At 40.8% G+C, this 19684-nt stretch overlaps 1 protein-coding gene across 2 annotated transcripts in view; it reads left to right on the top strand.

Annotated features, from left to right (window-relative positions):
- The window catches only part of CPT2 (carnitine palmitoyltransferase 2), a 36850-nt gene that overhangs the window by 2055 nt on the left and 15111 nt on the right, over nt 1–19684 (top strand). The window contains exons 2-3 of one of the 2 annotated variants that reach the window (XM_007128155.4): nt 10825–10905; nt 12675–12781. In XM_007128155.4, the coding sequence (XP_007128217.2) occupies nt 10825–10905; nt 12675–12781 (188 nt within the window). Of the gene's footprint in view, nt 1–10824; nt 10906–12674; nt 12782–12864; nt 12917–19684 lie in introns of those variants that run through there. The other variant, XM_028489384.2, reaches the window with a different exon arrangement.

Here is a 19684-nt window from a genome sequence, read left to right as displayed (position 1 = left end):
GTGGCTGGGCCCGTGAGCCATGGCTGCTGAGCCTGTGCATCCGGAGCCTGTGCTCCGCAACGGGAGAGGCCACAACAGTGAAAGGCCTGCGTACCGCAAAAAAAAAAAAAAAAAAAAAAAAAGAATATCAAGGAATATCAAGATCATTTCCTCCAATCCACAGCACAGATATCTTGGAGCTACAAACAGTAGCGCTTATCACCTGTGTATAACTTTAAATGATGACTCCCTCTCCAGGCCTCCACCACCTCACCTGTAAGTTGGAAGTTAGATAAGATGAGATTCCTTTTATCTGAGATTCTAGAGTGGTAAAATGAATTGTGTTTCACACTCTCTTTGATGTCACACTTGGTGAAAAGACCTGGCTTTGAAGTCTGGTAGAACTTAGTTTCAGATTTCGGATCTGATACTCTTTCTGTATAGCTTCAGGCAATTCAGTCAACCTCTTTGAGCCCTAGTTCTTACCTGTAAGGTAGGAACAGAACACACAATTCATAGGGCTATTGTGAGGCTAGAGTGAGGTAAGATACCAAAACAGGGAACTGTCCTTATTAGTTGGCATGGGAAGGACTAGTCCCTTAGTATTAAGTGGTCCAATTGGATCTCTCTTCCTCCTTCCCTCTTCTTTTTCCTATTATATCACTGCCTTTTAATCAAGTGGCTTTGGACTTGCTTTCCTCCAGGAAGCTTTGCAGTATCATTTGATTGGTTTTTAGGTGTTATATTTTTTCTTTGCTCTTTTTCAGTGTAGTCAAATATACAAAACATAAAATTTACCATTTTAACTATTTTTAGGTGTACAGTTCAGTTAGGTGGTTTTTTTTTAGGGTTCTGTTTATACACACTGAGCAGTTAATCTCAGAATATAAAACTGCAAGTCCGAAGGAGAGAGAGGGTGGAACAACCTGACCTACACATTCACATTATTAATTTGATAAACATTTATTAATAGGGATTTGGAGACCAGTCAGTCATGGTGAGGAGCTTACTGTATAGTGGGGGAGATTTAACAGGTAAACAGTTATGATATAATGGATAAGTGGCAAGCAGCATCTCATGGTGGTTACAGTCATGAGATAGGAGTCAGATTTGATTTTTTTTAATTAATTAATTTATTTTTGGCTGTGTTGGGTCTTCGTTGCTGCATGCGGGCTTTCTCTAGTTGTGGCGAGCGGGGGCTACTCTTCGTTGTGGTGTGCGGGCTTCTCATTGCAGTGGCTTCTCTTGTTGCTGAGCACAGGTTCTAGGCATGCGGGCTTCAGTAGTTGTGGCACGTGGCCTCAGTAGTTGTGGCTCGCGGGCTCTAGAGCTCAGGCTCAGTAGTTGTGTCGCACGGGCTTAGTTGCTCTGCAGCTTGTGGGATCTTCCTGGACCAGGGCTCGAACCCGTGTCCCCTGCATTGTCAGGCGGATTCTTAACCACTGCACCACCAGGGAAGTCCCGAAGCACGGAGTCTTAACCACTGGACTGCCAGGGAAGTCCCTCTGCCCATTTTTAAAATCAGGTTGTTTATTTGACGTTGAATTGTATGAGCTGTTTATATATTTTGGACATTAGCCTCTTATTAGTCATATCATTTGCAAATATTTTCTCCTGTTCAGTAGGTTGTCTTTTTGGGTGTGTGTGTGTGGTTTCCTTTGCTGTGCAAAATCTTTTAAATTTGATTAGGTCCCATTTGTTTTTCTTTTGTTTTGTTTTTGCTTTTGTTTCCTTTGCCTTTAGGAGACAGATAAAAAAAAATATTGCTGTGATTCATGTCAAAGAGTGTTCTGCCGATGTTTTCTTTTAGGAGTTTTATGGTTTCCAGTCTTACATTTAGCTCTTTAATCCATTTTGAGTTTATTTTTGTGTATGGTTTGATAAAATATTCTAATTTCACTCTTTTACACATAGCTGTTCCATTTTCTCAGCACCACTTAATGAAGAGACTGTTTTTTCTCTATTGTATATTCTTGCCTCCTTTGTCATAGATTAATTGACCATAAGTGTGTGGTTTTATTTCTGGGCTCTCTCTTATGTTCCATTGATCTATGTGTCTGTTTTTGTGCCAGTACCATAGTGTTTTGATTATGCTAACTTTGTAGTATGGTCTGAAGTCAGAGAATGTGATATCCCCATCTCTCTTCTTCTTTCTCAAGATTGTTTTGGCTATTTGGGGGTCTTTTGTGTTTCCATACAAATTTTAAAATTATTTGTTCTAGTTCTCTGAAAAATGACATTGGTATTTTGATAGGGATTGCATTGAATCTGTAGATTGCTTTGGGTATTATGGTCATTTTAATGATATTAATTCTTCCAATCCATTAACAAGGTATATCTTTCCATCTGTTTGTGTCATCTCCGATTTCTTTCTTCAGTGTCTTATAGGTCTTTTACCTCTTTAGTTAGATTTATTCCTAGGTATTCATTTCGATGCGATTGTAAATGGGCTTGTTTCCTTAGTTTCTCCTGATAGTTCATTGTTAGCATGTAGAATGCAACAGATTTCTGTATATCAATTTTGTGTCCTGCAACTTTACTGAATTCATTGATGAGCTCTAGTAGTTTTTTAATAGTGTCTTTAGGATTTTCTATGACATAGTATCATGTCATCTGCAAACTCTGACAGTTTTGCTTCTTCCTTTTCAATTTGGATTCCTTTTATTTCTTTAGCTTGTCTGATTGTTGTGGCTAGGACTTCCAATAGTATGTTGATTAAAGGGGCAATAGTGGAATTCCTTGTCTGGTTCCTAATCTTAGAGGAAATGCTATCAGCTTTTCATCATTGAGTATGTGTTAGCTCTGGAGTTATCATACGTGGCTTTTATTATGCTGATGTATGTTCCTTCTGTACTTACTTTGTGGAGAGTATTGTCATAAATAGATGTTGAATTTTGTCAAAAGTTTTTTCTGCATTTATTGAGATGATCGTAAGGCTTTTATTCTTCAGTTGGCTATTGTGATGTATTACATTGATTTGTGGATATTGAACCATCCTTGCATCCCTGTGATAAATGCCACTTTATCCGGCTGCGTGATCTTTTTATTGTATTGTTGGATTTGGTTTGCTAATATTTTATTGAGGATCTTTGCATCTATGTTCATTGGTGATATTGGCCTGTAATTTTCTTTTTTGTGTGGTATCTTTGTTTTTTGTATCACGATGATGCTGGCCTCTTATAATAAGTTTGGAAGCATTACTTCCTCTGCAGTTTTTTTTGGCATAGTTTGAGATGGATGTGTGTTAACTGTTCTCTACATGTTTGGTAGAATTCACCTGTGAAGCCATCTGGTCCAGGACTTTTGTTTGTTGGGAGTTTTTAAATTACTGATTAAATTTCATTACTGTTAATTGGTCTATTCATATTTTCTGTTTCTTCCTGGTTCAGTCTTGGGAGATTGTACATTTCTAGGAATTTGTCCATTCCTTCTGGGTTGTCCATTTTATTGGAATATAGTTCATAGTAATCTCTTACGGTCCTTTGTATTTCTGTGGCATCAGTTGTAACTTCTCCTTTTTCATTTCTGATTTCATTAATTTGGGCCCTCTCTCTTTTATTTGATGAGTCTGGCTTAAAGTTTATCAATTTTGTTTATCTTTTCAAAGAACCAGCTCTTATTTTCATTGATCTTTTCTATTTGTTTTTAGTCTGTTTCATTTACTTCTGCTCTGTTCCTTATGATTTCTTTCCTTCTACTAACTTAGTGTTTTGTTTGTTCTTCTTTCACTAGTTCCTTTAGGTGTAAGTTTACATTGGTTATTAGAGATTTTTCTTGTTTCCTTAGGTAAGCTTATAGCATTATAAACTTCCCTCTTAGAACTGCTTTTGCTGCGTCCCATGAATTTTGAGTCATTGTGGGTTTGAGTCATTGTGGGTCTCCAGGTATTTTCTGTTTCCTTTTTGATTTCTTCAGTGATCCATTGGTTGTTTAGTAGCATATTGTTTAGCCTCCACATGTTTGTGTTTTTTGCAGTTTATTTCTTGTAGTTGATTTCTAGTCTCACAGCATTGTGGCTGGAAAAGATGCTTGATATGATTTCAGTTTTCTTAAATTTTCTGAGGCTGGGTTCATGGCCTAGCTTGTTTTGAGGCTTGTTTTGTGACCTGTCCTGAAGAATTTTCCATGAGCGCTTGGAACAGTGTATTCTACTGTTTTGGGATAGAATGTTTTTTATGTATCTATTAGGTTCTCTGGTCTAATGTGTAATTTAAGGCCAGTGTTTCCTTATTAATTTTTTGTCTTGATGATCTGTACATTGATGTAAGTGGGGTGTTAAACTCCCCTACTATTATTGTGTTACTGTCAGTTTCTCCATTTAGGTCTGTTAATATTTGCTTTATGTATTTAGGTGCTTCTATGTTGGTTGCATATATATTTAAAATTATTATACCTTCTTCTTGGATTGATCTTTTGATCATTATGTAATGTCCTTCTTTGTCTCTTGTAACCATCTTTGTCTTAAAGTCTATTTTGTCTAATATAAGTATTGATACCCTGGCTTTCTTTTGATCTCCAGTAGTGTAGGATATCTTTTTCCATCCCCTCAAATCAGTGTGTATCTTTAGATCTGAAATGAATCTCTTGTAGGCACCTTATATATGGGTCTTGTTTTTGTATCCATTCAGCCACTCTATGTCTTTGAATGGAGCATTTAGTCCATTTACACTTAAAGTAATTATTGATGTGTATATTCTTTTTTTAAAATATAAATTTATTTATTTATTTATTTTTGGCTGTGTTGGGTCTGTTGCTGTGCACGGGCTTTCTCTAGTTGTGTCAAGCGAGGGCTACTCTTCGTTGCGGTTCATGGGCTTCTCATTGTGGTGGCTTCTCTTGTTTTGGAGCACGGCCTCTAGGTGCACAGGCTTCAGTAGTTGTGGCACGCAGGCTCAGTAGTTGTGGCTCGCGGGCTCTAGAGCGCAGGCTCAGTAGTTGTGGCGCTCAGGCTTAGTTGCTCCGCGGCATGTGGAATCTTCCCGAACCAGGGCTCAAACCCGTGTCCCCTGCATTGGCAGGCGGATTCTTAACCACTGAGCCACCAGGGAAGTACCGATATGTATATTCTTATTGCCATTTTGTTCATTGTTTTGAGATTGTTTTTGTAGTTCTTTTTTGTTCCTTTATTAGTCCTTTGTTCTCTTCTCTTGTGATTTGGTGACAATCTTTAGTCTTACCTTTGGGTTCCTTTCTCTTTTTTGTGCGTGTTGTCAATTATAGATTTTGGTTTGTGGTTACCATGAGATTTAAATATAGCCATCTGTGTATATACATGATTGTTTTTAATTGCTGGTTTCTTAATTTCAAATGCATTTTAACAACCTGCATTTGTACTGCCCTTCCATATCATGATGACGGTTTATGACATCATATTTTAGATCTAATTGTTTTGCGATTCCCTTAACTGCTTATTGTGGCTATAGATGATTTTACCACTTTTTTCTTTTAACCTTCCTACTAGCTTTGTATGTGGTTGATGATCTAAGTTTTTTGTATATTTGCCTTTACTGGTGAGCTTTTTCCTTTTCTCATCTTCATGTTTCTAGTTATGACGTTTTCTTTTTTGCTTAGAGAAGTCCCTTTAACATTTCTTGCAAAGCTGGTTTGGTGGTGCTGAACTCTTTTAGGTTTTGCTTGTTTGAAAAACTTTTGATCTCTCCATCAAATCTGAATGAGAGCCTTGCCGGGTAGAGTATTCTTGGTCGTAGGTTTTTCTCTTTTATCACTTTAAATATATCATGCCACTCCTTTCTGGCCTGCAGAGTCTGCTGAAAAGTCAGCTGATAACCTCATGGGAGTTCCCTTGTAAGTAACTTGTTGCTTTTCCCTTGCTCCTTGTAATATTTTCTCTTTATGCTTAATTTTTACCGTTTAAGTACAATGTGCCTTGATGTGTTCCTCTTTGGGTTCATCCTGTATGGGACTCTCTGTGCTTCCTGGACTTGGATGTCTGTTTTCTTTCACATGTTAGGGACGTTTTCAGCTATTATGTTTTCAGATATGTTCTCTGCCCCTTTCTCTCTCTCTTCTCCTTCTGGGACCCCTATAATGTGAATATTAGTACAGTTGATATTGTCCCAGAGGTCCCTTAAACCATCCTCATTTCTTTTCATTCTGTTTCCTTTTTTTTGTTCAGCATGAGTGATTTCCACTACCCTGTCTTCTAGCTCATTTGATCTGTTCCTCTGTATCATTTAGTCTACTGTTGATTACTTCTAGTGTATTTTTCATTTCAGTTAGTGTTTTCTTCATCTCTGTTTTATTGTTCTTCATATTTTCTAAGTCTTTGTTAAAAACTTCTAACTTCTTGCTCTGTGTATCCATTCTTCTCCTGAGTTCTATGATCGTTTTTATAGTTATTACCCTGAACTCTTTCTCAGGTAGATTGCCTATCTCCACTTCACTTAATTCTTCTTCTGGGGTTTATTTTGTTCCTTCATTTGGAACATGTTCCTTTGTCACTTCATTTTGCCTAACTTGCTGTTTTTATCTCTGTGTATCTGGTAGGTTGGTAATGTTTCCCAATCTTGGAGAAGTGGCCTTTTGTAAGAGATGTCCTATGAGTCCCAGTATTGCACTCCTCTTTTGTCACCAGAGCTATATGCTCTAGGGGTGCCCCTAATGTGGACTGCGTGGGTCCTTCTCCTGTGGTAGGCTGACTACCATGGGCAGTCTAATAGGCTTGGTTGTCTCCTGGTCTGGTTGTTTGCCAGGCCCTGCCGTGTGCAGAGGCTGCCGGCTGCCGTTGGCTGGGCCGGGTCACAAGGTGGTTGACTGCAGAGCTCCGGGGGTCCCAGGGCTAGTGCTGGCTCACTGGTAGGCAGAGTCAATTCCTGGGGTCTGGCTGCAGGGCCCAGGGTGCCCAGAGGTTCCAGATCTGGTGTTGGACTGCTGGTGGATGGGGCTGGCTCCTGGGGTCAAGGGTGTCCCGAAGTTTGTGTTGGCCTGCTGGTGGGTGAGGCCAGGGCCCAACCAGTCCCAGGGCAGGTGCTGCTGGCCTGCTGGAGTCTAAGCTGGGTCCTCCAGCTGAGGGACTGTTGTTGCCCTGGGGCTGGTGTCCACCAGCCAGTGGGTAGGCTGGTCCTGAGGCTAAAGCAGGCTTACTGGTGGGCAGGTCAGGGATTTGAGGGCTGGTGCCTGCTCACTGGTGGGTGCATCTGGGTCCTGTGGTCTCTGGCTGCAGGGCCCTGGTGGTCCTGGGTCTAGTGCCTGTGCACTGGTAAAATTCATACTTTTAAAGTGTACAGTTCCATGGGGGAGGGTTATATAATCACAGAGTTGTGCAGCTATCACCACTATCTAATTCGTCACCTCTCCCCATCATTGCAGTCATTCCTCATCCCCCCAACACCCTTGGTAACCACCAGTCTACTTTCTGAAAAGTGACTTGTTTAAAATTTGAACTCGGGTTTGTTTGACTTCAAAGCTTAGGCTTTTCCAGCATAGCACACTGTCCCTAAACAAAGAACGAAGCCACAGTTGACAGGATTATGCTCCCTTGCATACCTTCAGTTTTCTTCCTCGTTGCCTGCTTGGAAGAGCCTGTGTAAGTGTCAGTTGATTCTGTCAGAGCAGGGGGGATCACTGATGGAGTATCCAGTCAGAAGAGGGCAGAGGATCCAGTCTTGAGAAAGCTGGCACTTTTAGGGCAAGAGGACATAATGGAGGAAAAGAGAATCAGAAGAAGATGTCAAAACCAACAGGATGGGAGAAGAGAATCTCTAACTCCATCTTCTGCATCCTTAAAGGATCTCATGGTCTGCAGTCTGATGGGGAAGAGAGACATAAATACATAAATGCCACTAAAAATGATAGAGAAGAATATAGGGTCCTGGGGTGCGTAGAGGGGTAAAGGAAGGTAATCAACTAATTCATTTAACACACATTGAGTACCTATTCTGTGCCAGCCCATGTGCTAGTGGAGGTGAGAAAAGGGGATTCAGAGGAGGAATCCTAATGAGTGGTGAGCTCCCCTTTCTGTACATCACCATAATCATGCGAGCCAACTCTGTGCATTTCTTCCCAGCTCCACATTTGGTGACATCTTGTTGATAGCTTGAACTTGGCCATGGTGGGAGATTTACAGAAATTGGTAAATGCTACAAATCAGGGCTTCACCCCCTACCCACCAGAGAGCTGGTTTACTAACCCAGCATTCCTTGGAGTGGATAACAGATGACGATGGGGAGAAGGTGGTACAATTAGATTTGAGAGGAAAGAAACTTGTTTGATGTTGATGGCAGGTTGTGGAGGTTAGGAGGGTGTTGGTCCTTCCTAGAAGCTGGGGAGTGGCTTTCTTTGAGGAGGAATCTGAAGGCGAGTGGTATTTACAGAATAGTCAGATTTTGAGAAAGGTGAGGAGGTAGAAGAAGTTCTGGAGAAGAAGTTATAGAATATAGGGTAGTTTATTCAGAATGGAATGGGGGTTCTGCAAGATAGAGTGGAGGTGGCTTGTGAAGAATAATAGGTGTGTTATTAAACTGGATGTTGCTGAGTGGGTCGAAGGGAATGGCTGGGGACAGGGTTTGTGCCTAAGGTGGGAGGTGTCAAAAGAGGAGGGAAGCAGGAAGCTAGGAGGGAAATGAAAAGGAGATGGAAGGAGCTGTCTATAGATATCAATAGGTATCTGGGTTCTACAAATACACATTCCATATGTGCTATATGTTTAGTGCCTACTATATGTCAGGTACCTTGTTAAGTTCTTTATATATTTATTTCATTTAATCCTCATAATGGTCCAGTGAGCTAATATTTAACACATGGAGGAAGAAGGGCTGGAGAGGTAAGAAATTTGCCCAAGATCACCTAGATAGTAAGTGACAGAATCCTGGATGCCAACTCTGAGTTATCTGTGAGAGTCCAAAGGCTGTGAACCTAACCTCTCCATATAGCAGCTGTGCTGGTGATAGACTTGTGCTGGGTGGGGCTGGAACTTGACAGGATTTCAGATCTCTCTGTGAGGCAGTTCTTCTCTCCAACTTCCTGTGAGGCAGGAAATGGAGTCTGAGGGACATGAAGTAATTTGCCACCTATAACCATATCAGAGAGATTAAGTGACAGAGCTGGGACTTAAGCCTAGGTCCGATTCTAAATCTCCTTTTCACCGTCAGTAGTTCTTATACTTTTAGATTTCACAGATCAGTAAAATTATAGGGGAAAATACTGTTATCAACATTATTTCTTAAAAAAAAAAGACCTTTAATGACTCTCACCCAAAAAGGTGGGGTGGGACAATCTCAGAATTAAGAACAGACTTTTCATGTAAGCAAATTTAGCTTTGTGAAAAACTCACTGTACTATCCATGTTTGTTTCATTTCCTGTGAACCAGTAACTTCACAACTATGGCCATCTTCTGCAAGTATCAGATAATCCAGTGATATGGACTATGTTGTTATTTGACATTTACAGTGAGGGTATTTTATAGAAGGCAAAAATATAGACTTGGTAAGTTTAGCATATTCATTAAGTGATCTTTGATAATTTTTATAGAAAACAGGTGACTTTGTATCATGATAAAAATTCTTTTGTAGAATCTATACTGCCTTAATTTAGTTCCATTGAGAAAATTCAGTTTGTTGTACTAATGACTCCAAAATAAATCATCACTCTGAAAACTTACTTTACCCCACTAAAGTAAGTTCAGGCTAGAGTTAACACTCCAGAATCTTTTTAACAAGGACTGCTTTTATAAAACTGTCATTGCCTCTAATTTAGAATTGTTTAAAAAGAAGGTAAATTTTCCTAATGTCCCTACTGTATCAAAACAAAGTCTTGAGAAAGGTAAGTAGGTAACTTTGTACTTATGAGATAGCTGAGGTAGTGTTGGGGATTTTCTGCATAAGGCCATGTAAGGGGACCTACAGTGTTACAGTGTTGTGAATGGTTACTCAGTGCAGCCTAAGTCCATGATGGCTGTAAATTCAGATTTATTTTTTGACATTGTATTTTGGATAAACATGCATTGAAAAATAAACTGAAGAACTACAGTGTATCTTATAGTAAGGTCTTAAACTGTGTTTTATGGATAACTTTTCAGTTTTCCTAAATGGCTGCTATATTTAGATATTTTGAATGTATCAGTGTTAATTTTGAGTTGGCAGAGGTAACCTAACAAACTTGGATTAAGTTTTGGTACTAGGGGATATATCTTTCAATAAAATTATTAACATGAAAAAAAAGTATGCCTCACGACATAGCCCTGGTGTGTTCATTTCACTGTGGACCTGTAACTTCATCGCTATAGCTGTCATTGGGAATCCACTGGTAGAGAATGATGAGTAAGTAAGCACAGAGGAAGATTTGGTTCTTCCTCACAGGACTCCTGGTGAGCTGTGCATGGCTTGATGGTCGATCCCATGGTTGGCTGGCCCATTGGACAGACCTGTGTTTCCCTTTTGTATGATTCTCTGTCATAAAATACACTAGAAAATTTAAAAATAGAAGTTTTTTTTCATCTTGGGAGAGAAAAAGACAGTCGTTCAAACTAAGGGTAGAAATAAAATCAGTGCCAGTGTAGGGTTAACACAGGTATTATAACTGTGACAGGAAACAGAAATTTTGGGGCAGCTTCTGCTTCCCCATTTTGAATCTGTTAGTATGTTTACTAATTCAGCTTATGAAATTCATCATTAATACATTAAAAAGTTATTATTTTACTTAAAAAAAAAGAGCTACCAATTATACTTAAATTCATCTATTCTCATTTGTAAGTGGCTTCCTTTTGTTGTTGTTTTCTTTTGGAAAGAAGTTAATTATCCAGTAATTATTGGTTAGTTTGGGTTGGGAAACTAGTTAACCTCTTCCACAGATTGTCACCCTTACACTTGACCTTACTTTCTTCCCAGGCTGCCTATTCCCAAACTTGAAGACACCATTAGGAGATACCTCAGTGCGCAGAAGCCTCTCTTGGATGATGGCCAGTTCAGGTAAAAGCTGAGAACCCTGAATGGCCATGGATGGGTGGCTCAGGGGAGGCTGACAAGTGCTGGTAAACCAAGTTTCAAGGAGTGTCTGTGATTTGATTGGGTCACCAGGCACCTAGGACCTAGTCTTTACATTTGCGAGTTCAGGAAATAGATTTTCACTCATGAAGGGCTGACCAAGCCCTGAGGTGAAAGTCTCTTTAACTAGACTCAACAGGCAATGGTTTATAAGCCAGAATGCCAAATTTGTGCCGTCTTGGTGGGTGTTACCTGGTCGTCTAGCTGGTACCAGTCATTTAGAGGGGGCATGTGCTCTTGTAGGGAGGTTCATTAAGGAGAGCATGTAGCAGACCAGAAGTTTGCTTGGTGAGCATATGTACTGGGTTGGATAGTGTGCCTTCCAAATCCATTCCCTTTTGAGAACCTCATTATGTGACCTTATTTGGAAATAGGGTAGTTGCAGATGTAATTAATTAAGATGAGGTCATACTGGAGAGAGCTGAGTCCTTAATCCAATATGATTGGTATACTTATAAGAAGAGGAGAGACACAGAGACAGCCATGTGAGGACAGAGGCAGATTAGAGTGGATTAACAAGCCAAGGAATGCCAAGGATACCTGGTAACACCAGAAGCTAAGAGAAAGTCCTGGAACAGATTCTCCACTGGAGTCTTCAGAGAGAATATGGTCTTGTCAGCACCTTGATTCTGTACTTCTAGCCTCCAGAACTGTGAGAGAATAAGTTTCTGTTGTCTCAAGCCATCTAGTCTGTGGTACTTTGTTATGGCAGTCCTAGGAAACTAATTCAATATGGAATTGGAAAATAATATTGGATATTGTTAAAAAGCGGATTCCATCAAGCTCTTGCAGCCTGGTATAGTAGTCTTCTTCCACAATGGGAATTTGTTGTGCAAATAACTGGCCTTCTCATTAGAATCACGGAGTCCTTCAATGGACAGTGATGGAAAAAAAAGATGAACCATTCATAATGTAGTCCTCTGCTTTTAAATATTCCACATTAGTCACTTGAAGCTTCTATTGACATGGTAATGATGTAATAGCTACCTGTTACTAAGTATTATGTTTCAAAGTATCCTAAATCCTTAGCTCTATAAATATTTAAAAAATCATGTAAGGTGGTATATTATCTCTATTTTATGTATAGAGAAACTGAGACTGAGAGAGATCAAGTAACTTGTCCATGGTTACACAGTTTGAAAGTAACAGAGCTAGAATTCAAACTTAGCTCTTCTTGGCTCCAAAGCTTATATCATTTTCTCCATGCCAAGCTGCCTCCAAGATTACACATTGTTTTATGAGATGTGGATTCATCTTCCTGATGAATCATTTCAAGATATCCTAGATTTATCTGTTTAGATTGATTCCTGTTCTTCTGACCAGAGGTAATTTCTGATCTCAGTCCCTGGTTCTAGGGATATGCTATTGGGGACCCAAAGTTCTGTGATGAGTTCTTGGCCATGAATCTAAAAATCATCTATTCCCCAGCTGCATGGCATAGGGAGATCAGCTCAGTGCTTTGTGACCACCTAGAGGGGTGGGTTAGGGAGGGTGGGAGGGAGACGCAAGAGGGAGGAGATATGGGGATATATGTATATGTATAGCTGATTCACTTTGTTATAAAAGCAGAAACTAACACACCATTGTAAAGCAATTATACTCCACTAAAGATGTTGAAAAATAGTAATAATAAATAAATAAAAATTATCTATTCCCTGCCATGGTTTGATTCTATCTTTTCTTCAACATTTCAGGAAAACGGAACAATTGTGTAAGAGTTTTGAAAATGGGATTGGAAAAGAACTGCACAAGCAGCTGGTCGCTCAGGACAAGCAGAATAAACATACGAGCTACATTTCAGGTGGGTAAGCAGGGCTGTGGCTTGGTATTTCCAGAGCCCTCCGTAATGGAAAGCAAGTCATCTCTCCTGTTTTAATCTCACAGATATTTTTGGTGAGACCAGCACTGAAGTGTTATCTCATCCTCTCTTCCTGAGGTAAACATTAAGGTTGAGTGAGTTCATCCTCCACGAGGTGCTGCCTGGAGTCCAATGCTAAAGAGCAGTAGCTTGCCTGCTCTGTAGGTGGGATCAAGACAGAACCTAATCATTGGTTCTGTCTGTAAAGGATGTAGGATTTAGTCCTGTGTCCTGTGTGTATCATTCTGGGTCCTTCACGGTCTGGCCCAACTGCCCGCTCCAGCCTCATCTCTTACCATCCTCCCTGACACACCCACGCTTCAGCAAAACTGAACAACTCCTTCCCTCAACCCGTTATTCTTTCATTCTTCTGTGCCTTTATCCATGTTGTTCGCACCACCATTTTTAACCTGGCAAATTCTTCCTTTAAGACCCAGTTAGGGTGGTTATGAGAGGTTCGGGACAGGGACTAGACAGAATGGGAGATGGGGATCAAAAGGTACAAACTTCCAGTTATAAAATAAGTAAGTCCTGGGGATGTAATGTATAACCTGGTGACTATAGTTAATAATACTGTATTGTATATTTGAAAGTTGCTGTGAGTATAGATTTTAAAGCTTCTCATAAGAAAAAAAATTTTCTAAGTATGTATGGTGATGGATGTCAGCTAGACTTATTGTGCTGAGCATTTTGCAGTATATACAAATATCAAATCATGTTGTACACTTGAAACTAATATAATGTTATATGTCAAGTATATCTCAATTTAAAAAAAGAAAAAAAAAAGGTTGGGTAGGATGATTTTTCTATGAAACCTTGCAGCCCTTCTTCCCATTCAGAGTTGGTTGCTTCCACCTCTGTTCCCACAGCACTTCTTTTAGCTCAGTTTATATTTTTAATAAGGTTATACATGCATATAGTTTAAAGAATCAAACAGTTTTCTCAGGCTTGTTAGGAGAAACAGAAATTTCCTGACCTTGCCCTAATTTCTCACTTCTCATTTTCCCCCATTCTCTAAATTACTTACTCATATTAATGCATCTTTTGTAGTTTTAGGCATTATCTATTGATGTCTCACTGTAAAAGATTAGGATTTAGCAGTCTCTTATATCCTCACCACATTTCCATCCCCTCATTGTCACAGTATAGTTATTTGTAATTTTCGTTTGCTCAATACCTAGTGTTTAGACTATTATAATCATGTAAACACTATTGTCAGCTGAATTGTGTAGCACATTGGGATTGTTTTTCCTTTCCCCTATGAACTTTGGTTTCTCTGAAGTTAATAATTATACTTTCTTTTGTTTTGCTTTCTATGTGCTTAATAATTTACCTTGGATTTTTTAAATTCTCATCTTCCTTCATAGTCTGTCTCGAATTTGCTTTTTGCTGGATTGTTTTACCCTCTTTTCTTTCTTCAGATGTTTCATAATCCTTCTTTGTTGTCTTAGATCTGAATGAGATATTTAAAAGTTGTGGGAAGCTCTGTAGATGAGGGTGTGCTTGTCAGTCACAGCTTCACTGTAATGTGATCAGCTAAACCATTTCCTCGGGGTGCCCCTAATGTTGGTGTCTTTGGGTTAGACTCCCAGGGAAGGCTTTTCCAGTAAACTGCCAAAAGATATTTTCCTGTTTGCTGCTGTTGTAGGAGTGGGATAAGGGAAGAAGGCTTGAGCTCTCATATGTAACTTATGTCCCCCAATTTTACTTTCTCCAGTGAATAAAACTTAAGTCTCCTATTGGAGTGGGGAGGGAATCTGGGAGGTGGGGTGGGGGTCTAATTAAACAGCCCTTCAACCAGATATATCTAGGCTGCTACTTCCTGAGCCCTCTGGGGGTTCTGCTGTGTAAATCATACTGTTTCTTGGCTTTCTCTGCTGCCAGGTTAGGGTTGGCTTCCTTGAATTGGCTAGAGAGGTTTCCAATCTCTAATATTTGCTCTTTTCTCCTCTCTCATTCTTTGCCTTATTGGTTTCTGTCTCTTTAAAATTCTTTTACTGAAGGGATCAGAGGCATAAATTCATGTCTTCTTTTGTCAAATACATCTTGCCCCCATTTTAATACATTGCATTATGTTTTAATTCTATTTGTCTCCTTTATCAGAGTTCTTCTGAATTAAAGTCGATGCCCTATTCTTCTCTATATCCCCTGGGCCAGGGCCTGGCACAGCACTGATTCGCAAGGAATGAAATGGAATGAATGGACCAACAGATGAAGAATAGATAAATTCATGTCCATTAATCCTTTCCCAATACTTTATATGTAAAAACTATTTCCTTGAATCAAAGATAGACTATATTTGATTAGGAAGTTCCTAATCCCACCAGGAATTTCCCTTGAAAACACATTTTCTGTTAAGATACTGCCTCTGGAATTTTTACAAGCAAAACATCCACAGGAATACAGAGGGCTAGTTGGAGTGGTTCACTCGCACTGATAGTTATTTCTAATTGCTTTTCAAGCATTTCCTAAAAGAGGGAGTGCAGTAATGTACATAGTACACAGAATGATGGTGAAGACTTTTTGCCATATTAGGGAGACAGTCAGGTGTGAATGTTGTCCCTGAAAGGAGATGAAGCATGAGAAACCTAAGCTGATGGGGTGGGAATTAACAGCTATTCTATTTCAGCATGAATGCCAGTGAGGTATTATTGTTTTTTATTTCTGTAAGTATCAAAAAAGGAAACGGAATGAGGAGGAAAAAGCAATTAATAAACATTAGGGAAATGTAAATCAAAACCACAGTGATGGTTACCCACCAGAATGGCTCCAGTCAAATAAGAATTACAGTAACAATAACAAATGCTGCTGAGAATATGGAGAAACTGGACCCCTTGTGTACTGCTGGTGGTAATGGTTCAGCCACTTCGTTTTTTTTTTAAATTTATTTATTTTTGGCTGCGTTGGGTCTTTGTTGCTGCGCGTGGGCTTTCTCTAGTTGTGGCAAGCGGGGGCTACTCTTCGTTGTGGTGCGCATGCTTCTCATTGCGCTGGCTTCTCTTGTTGCGGAGCACAGGCTCTAGGTGCACGGGCTTCGGTAGTTGTGGCTCGCGGGCTCTAGAGCACAGGCTCAGTAGTTGTGGCGCACAGGCTCAGTTGCTCCGCAGCATGTGGGATCTTCCCGGCCCAGGGCTCGAACCTGTGTCCCCTGAATTGGCAGGCAGATTCTTAACCACTGCGCCACCAGGGAAGCCCTGGTTCAGCCACTTTGTAAGACACCCTGGCAGCTCCTCAAAAGGTTAAACATAGAGTTCAGTCCAAGATGGCGGAGTAGAAGGACGTGTAGCTCACCTCCTCCCACAAATACATCAGAAACACATCTACATGTGGAACAGTTCTCACGGAACATCTACTGAAAGCTTGCAGAAGATCTCATACAACCAAAGCTGCAAGAAAGATCCCCATGTAACTGGGTAGGACGAAGGGAAAAGGGAGAAGAGGACGTGGGACAGGACCTGTGCTCCTGGGAGGGAGCTGTGAAAGAGGACAGCTTCCCTCACCCTGAGAACCTCCTTCACTGGATGGGAGGTTCACCAGGACAGATAGGGAGCTTCAGAGGCTGGAGAGGAGAGTGTGGGAGCTGGCTTGCCGCCCTGCAGTGTAGAGATACACCAACACAGATGGTTCTGGCCATGTTGCCGCATTTCTGAGCCCAAGATGCGTGCCTGCTGGTGTGTGCAGTGACTGGGTGCTGAAACTCAGGTTTCAGAGGACAGACCCAGGGAGAGGACACGGTTTGGCTGTGAGGAGACATCCCAAAGGGCCTGGAGTGTGACCCAGGCTGCAACTGGGGGTGCCCACAGGATGGAGCATGGGTCTGCCATAGGAGCCCCATTGTCAACACACGAGGGGAGGGGTGTGGGCCTGCCATAGCAGCCTCACTGTCAGCATGCTCACAGCAGGGTGTGGCTCCAGTCACCACAGATGCTGTGAACTTTGTGGGCGGCACACATGAAGGCGGGCCTGAAATCTGAGCTTATCGCTGGCGATCCCACTGCAGGTGCTGGGTTGCAGCTTTGGCAGGTTGCTGCTCTGGCAGATTTTGGGTTCAGGACTGCACACGCCTGCCTGGGGGCTGTCTGAGCTGATTAGCAGCAGTCCCACTGTGGGCGCAGGGAGGTGGCCCCAGTGAGTTCTCACTCTGGTGGATTTGGGACCAGAACCATGCATGCCTGAAGGCCATCTGGGTCGATTGTAGGCAGGCTCAGGGAACACGACTCCAGTGGGTTTATGGAGCAACCACTTTGTGAGTGCGCCTGCACGCCTAAGGGACCTCAGGTTACCAGAGCCCCCAAGCAAAGGTGTCCCCCAAGGGCAGTGCCAGGCAATAGTGGTCTTTGTGGGTGCTCACACCAGGTGGCAGGCAGCATCACAGAATCGCACATCCTGGCAGACAGTTTCTGGGGAGAAACATGCAGCGGCTCCTTTCCCAGAGGGAGTGCTCCAGTTCCGCCTACTTCACACCACAGCTTAGAACCAGATCTGGGGACTTCTACTACAACAACTGTGGAGCAGACCCTTCCCCTCTGCAGTGCTGTGACATCCACAAAGCAAAGAGGAGGCCCCACCCAACATCCAGTGCGGGCTCTGGTCACAACACCAAACACACCCCCTATCAAGGGGACAAGGGCCACCCTGAGGAAAGAGATGGCAAGCATCCATACCAAAAACAGCCCTCACACGGGAAATTTTGGATTCAGGCAGGCTACACAGGGACACTCCCACATAAAAACAGCCCTTCAAGACCACAGTAGATAACTCTTTCTCCTAAATTCAGAGTCAGAGAAATATAAGAAAAATGAAAAAGCAGAGGAATTACTCCCAATTAAAAGAACAAGAGAAATCCCCTGAAAGAGCAATGAAACAGATGACCTCTCCAGTCTACCAGACCACAAGTTCAAAAAGGAAGTAATAAAAATGCGGAAGGAATTAAGAAAAGCCATTGTTAGAAATTCAGATCATTGTAACAAGGAACTAGAAACTACAAAGAGGAGCCAATCAAAATTACACCACTCAATTGCCAAGATGAAAACCAAGCTAAAGGCAATAAATAGCAAACTAAATAATGCAGAAGAATGAATAAGTGATCTGGAAGATAGAATAATGGAAATCACCCAGTCAGAACAGCAGATAAAGACAAATGAAAAAAAGTGAAAGCAACATACGAGATCTACGGGATAACATAAAGCATGCCAATCTACACATAATAGGAATCCTAGAAGCAGAAGAAAGAGAAAAGGGGATTGAAAATGTACTTGAAAAAATTATGGCTGAAAACTTCCCAGACCTAAAGAAGGAAACAGATTTCCAGGCACGGGAAGCACAGAGGGTCCCAAACAATATGAACCCAAACAGACCTACTCTAAGACATATCATAATTAAAATGCCAAAGGTTAAAAATAAAGAGAGAATTCTAAAAGTAGCAAGAGAAAAACAAGTAGGCAGTTACAAGGGAACCCCCATAAGGCTATCAGCTGATTTCTCTACAGAAATTTTGCAGGCCAGAAGGGAGTGGCAAGATATATACAAAGTCCTGAAAGGGAAAAACCTGCAACCTAGGATACTCTACTCAGCAAGATTATCATTTAGAATAGAAGGAGAGAGAAAGAATTTCTCAGACAAGCAAAAACTAAAGGAATACAGGAATACTAAACCTATCTTAAAATAAATATTGAAAGGTCTTCTCTAAATAGAAAAGAAGCAAGAATCTATAGGAAAGAGAAAACAACAGTAGAAGAGGTAAGTATATAAAAGGATTAAAGCTCACTTAAATAAGTCAGTACATAGGTTTAAAAATTTTTTTTAGGGCTTCTCTGGTGGCGCAGTGGTTGAGAGTCCACCTGCCGATGCAGGAGACACGGGTTCGTGCCCCGGTCTGGGAAGATCCCACATGCCGCGGAGCAGCTAGGCCCGTGAGCCATGGCTGCCGAGCCTGCGCATCCGGAGCCTGTGCTCCGCAACGGGAGAGGCCACAACAGTGAGAGGCCCGCTTACCGCAAAAAAAAAAAAAAATTTTTTTTTTAATTCTGTGAAAGCGATTATAACTACCGTGTACAGTAAAAGAATAAACATGAAGATGTAAAATGGGACATCAAATCACAAAATGTGGGGGAGGGGAGTAAGAAAAGGTAGATCTTTTAGAATGTGTTCGAGCTTATATGACTACCAGTCTAAAGCAAGTAGGTTTAGTGATGGGTTAACATACTTGAAAATCAGAGTAACCACAAATCAAAATCATATAAAAGATTCACAAAAAAAACAAAAAGAAAAGGTACTCAAGCATAATACAAAAGAAAACCATCAAACCACAAAAGGAAAAACAAAAAGAAGAAACAAAGAAGATATACAAAATCAATTGAAAAACAAGGTTTAAAATGACAATAAATACATACTTATCAATAATTACTTTAAATGTCAATGGACTAAAGGCTCTGATCAAAAGACGTAGAATAGCAGACTGGATAATAAGACAAGAACCTACAATATGCTGCCTACAGTAGACCCACTTTAGGACAAAGAACATATATGGATTGAAAGCGAGGGGATGGAAAAAATATTTCATGCAAATGGAAATGACAAGAAAACAGGGATAGCAATACTTAAATCAGACAAAATAGACTTTAAAACAAAGGTCATAAAGAAAGATAAAGAAGGACACTGTATAATGATAAAAGGATCAATACAAGAAGAGGATATTACATTCATTATCCTATATGCTCTCAATATAGGAGCACCTAAATACATAAAACAAATACTAACAGACATAAAGGGAGAATTGACGGGAATACAATAATAGTAGGAGACTTTAACACCCCACTGACGTCAATGGACAGATCTTCCAGACAG

The sequence above is a fragment of the Physeter macrocephalus genome, chromosome 4, assembly GCF_002837175.3.
Source record: "Physeter macrocephalus isolate SW-GA chromosome 4, ASM283717v5, whole genome shotgun sequence".
Classification (NCBI taxonomy): domain Eukaryota; kingdom Metazoa; phylum Chordata; class Mammalia; order Artiodactyla; family Physeteridae; genus Physeter; species Physeter macrocephalus.
This window is presented reverse-complemented; position numbering and strand designations above follow the sequence as displayed.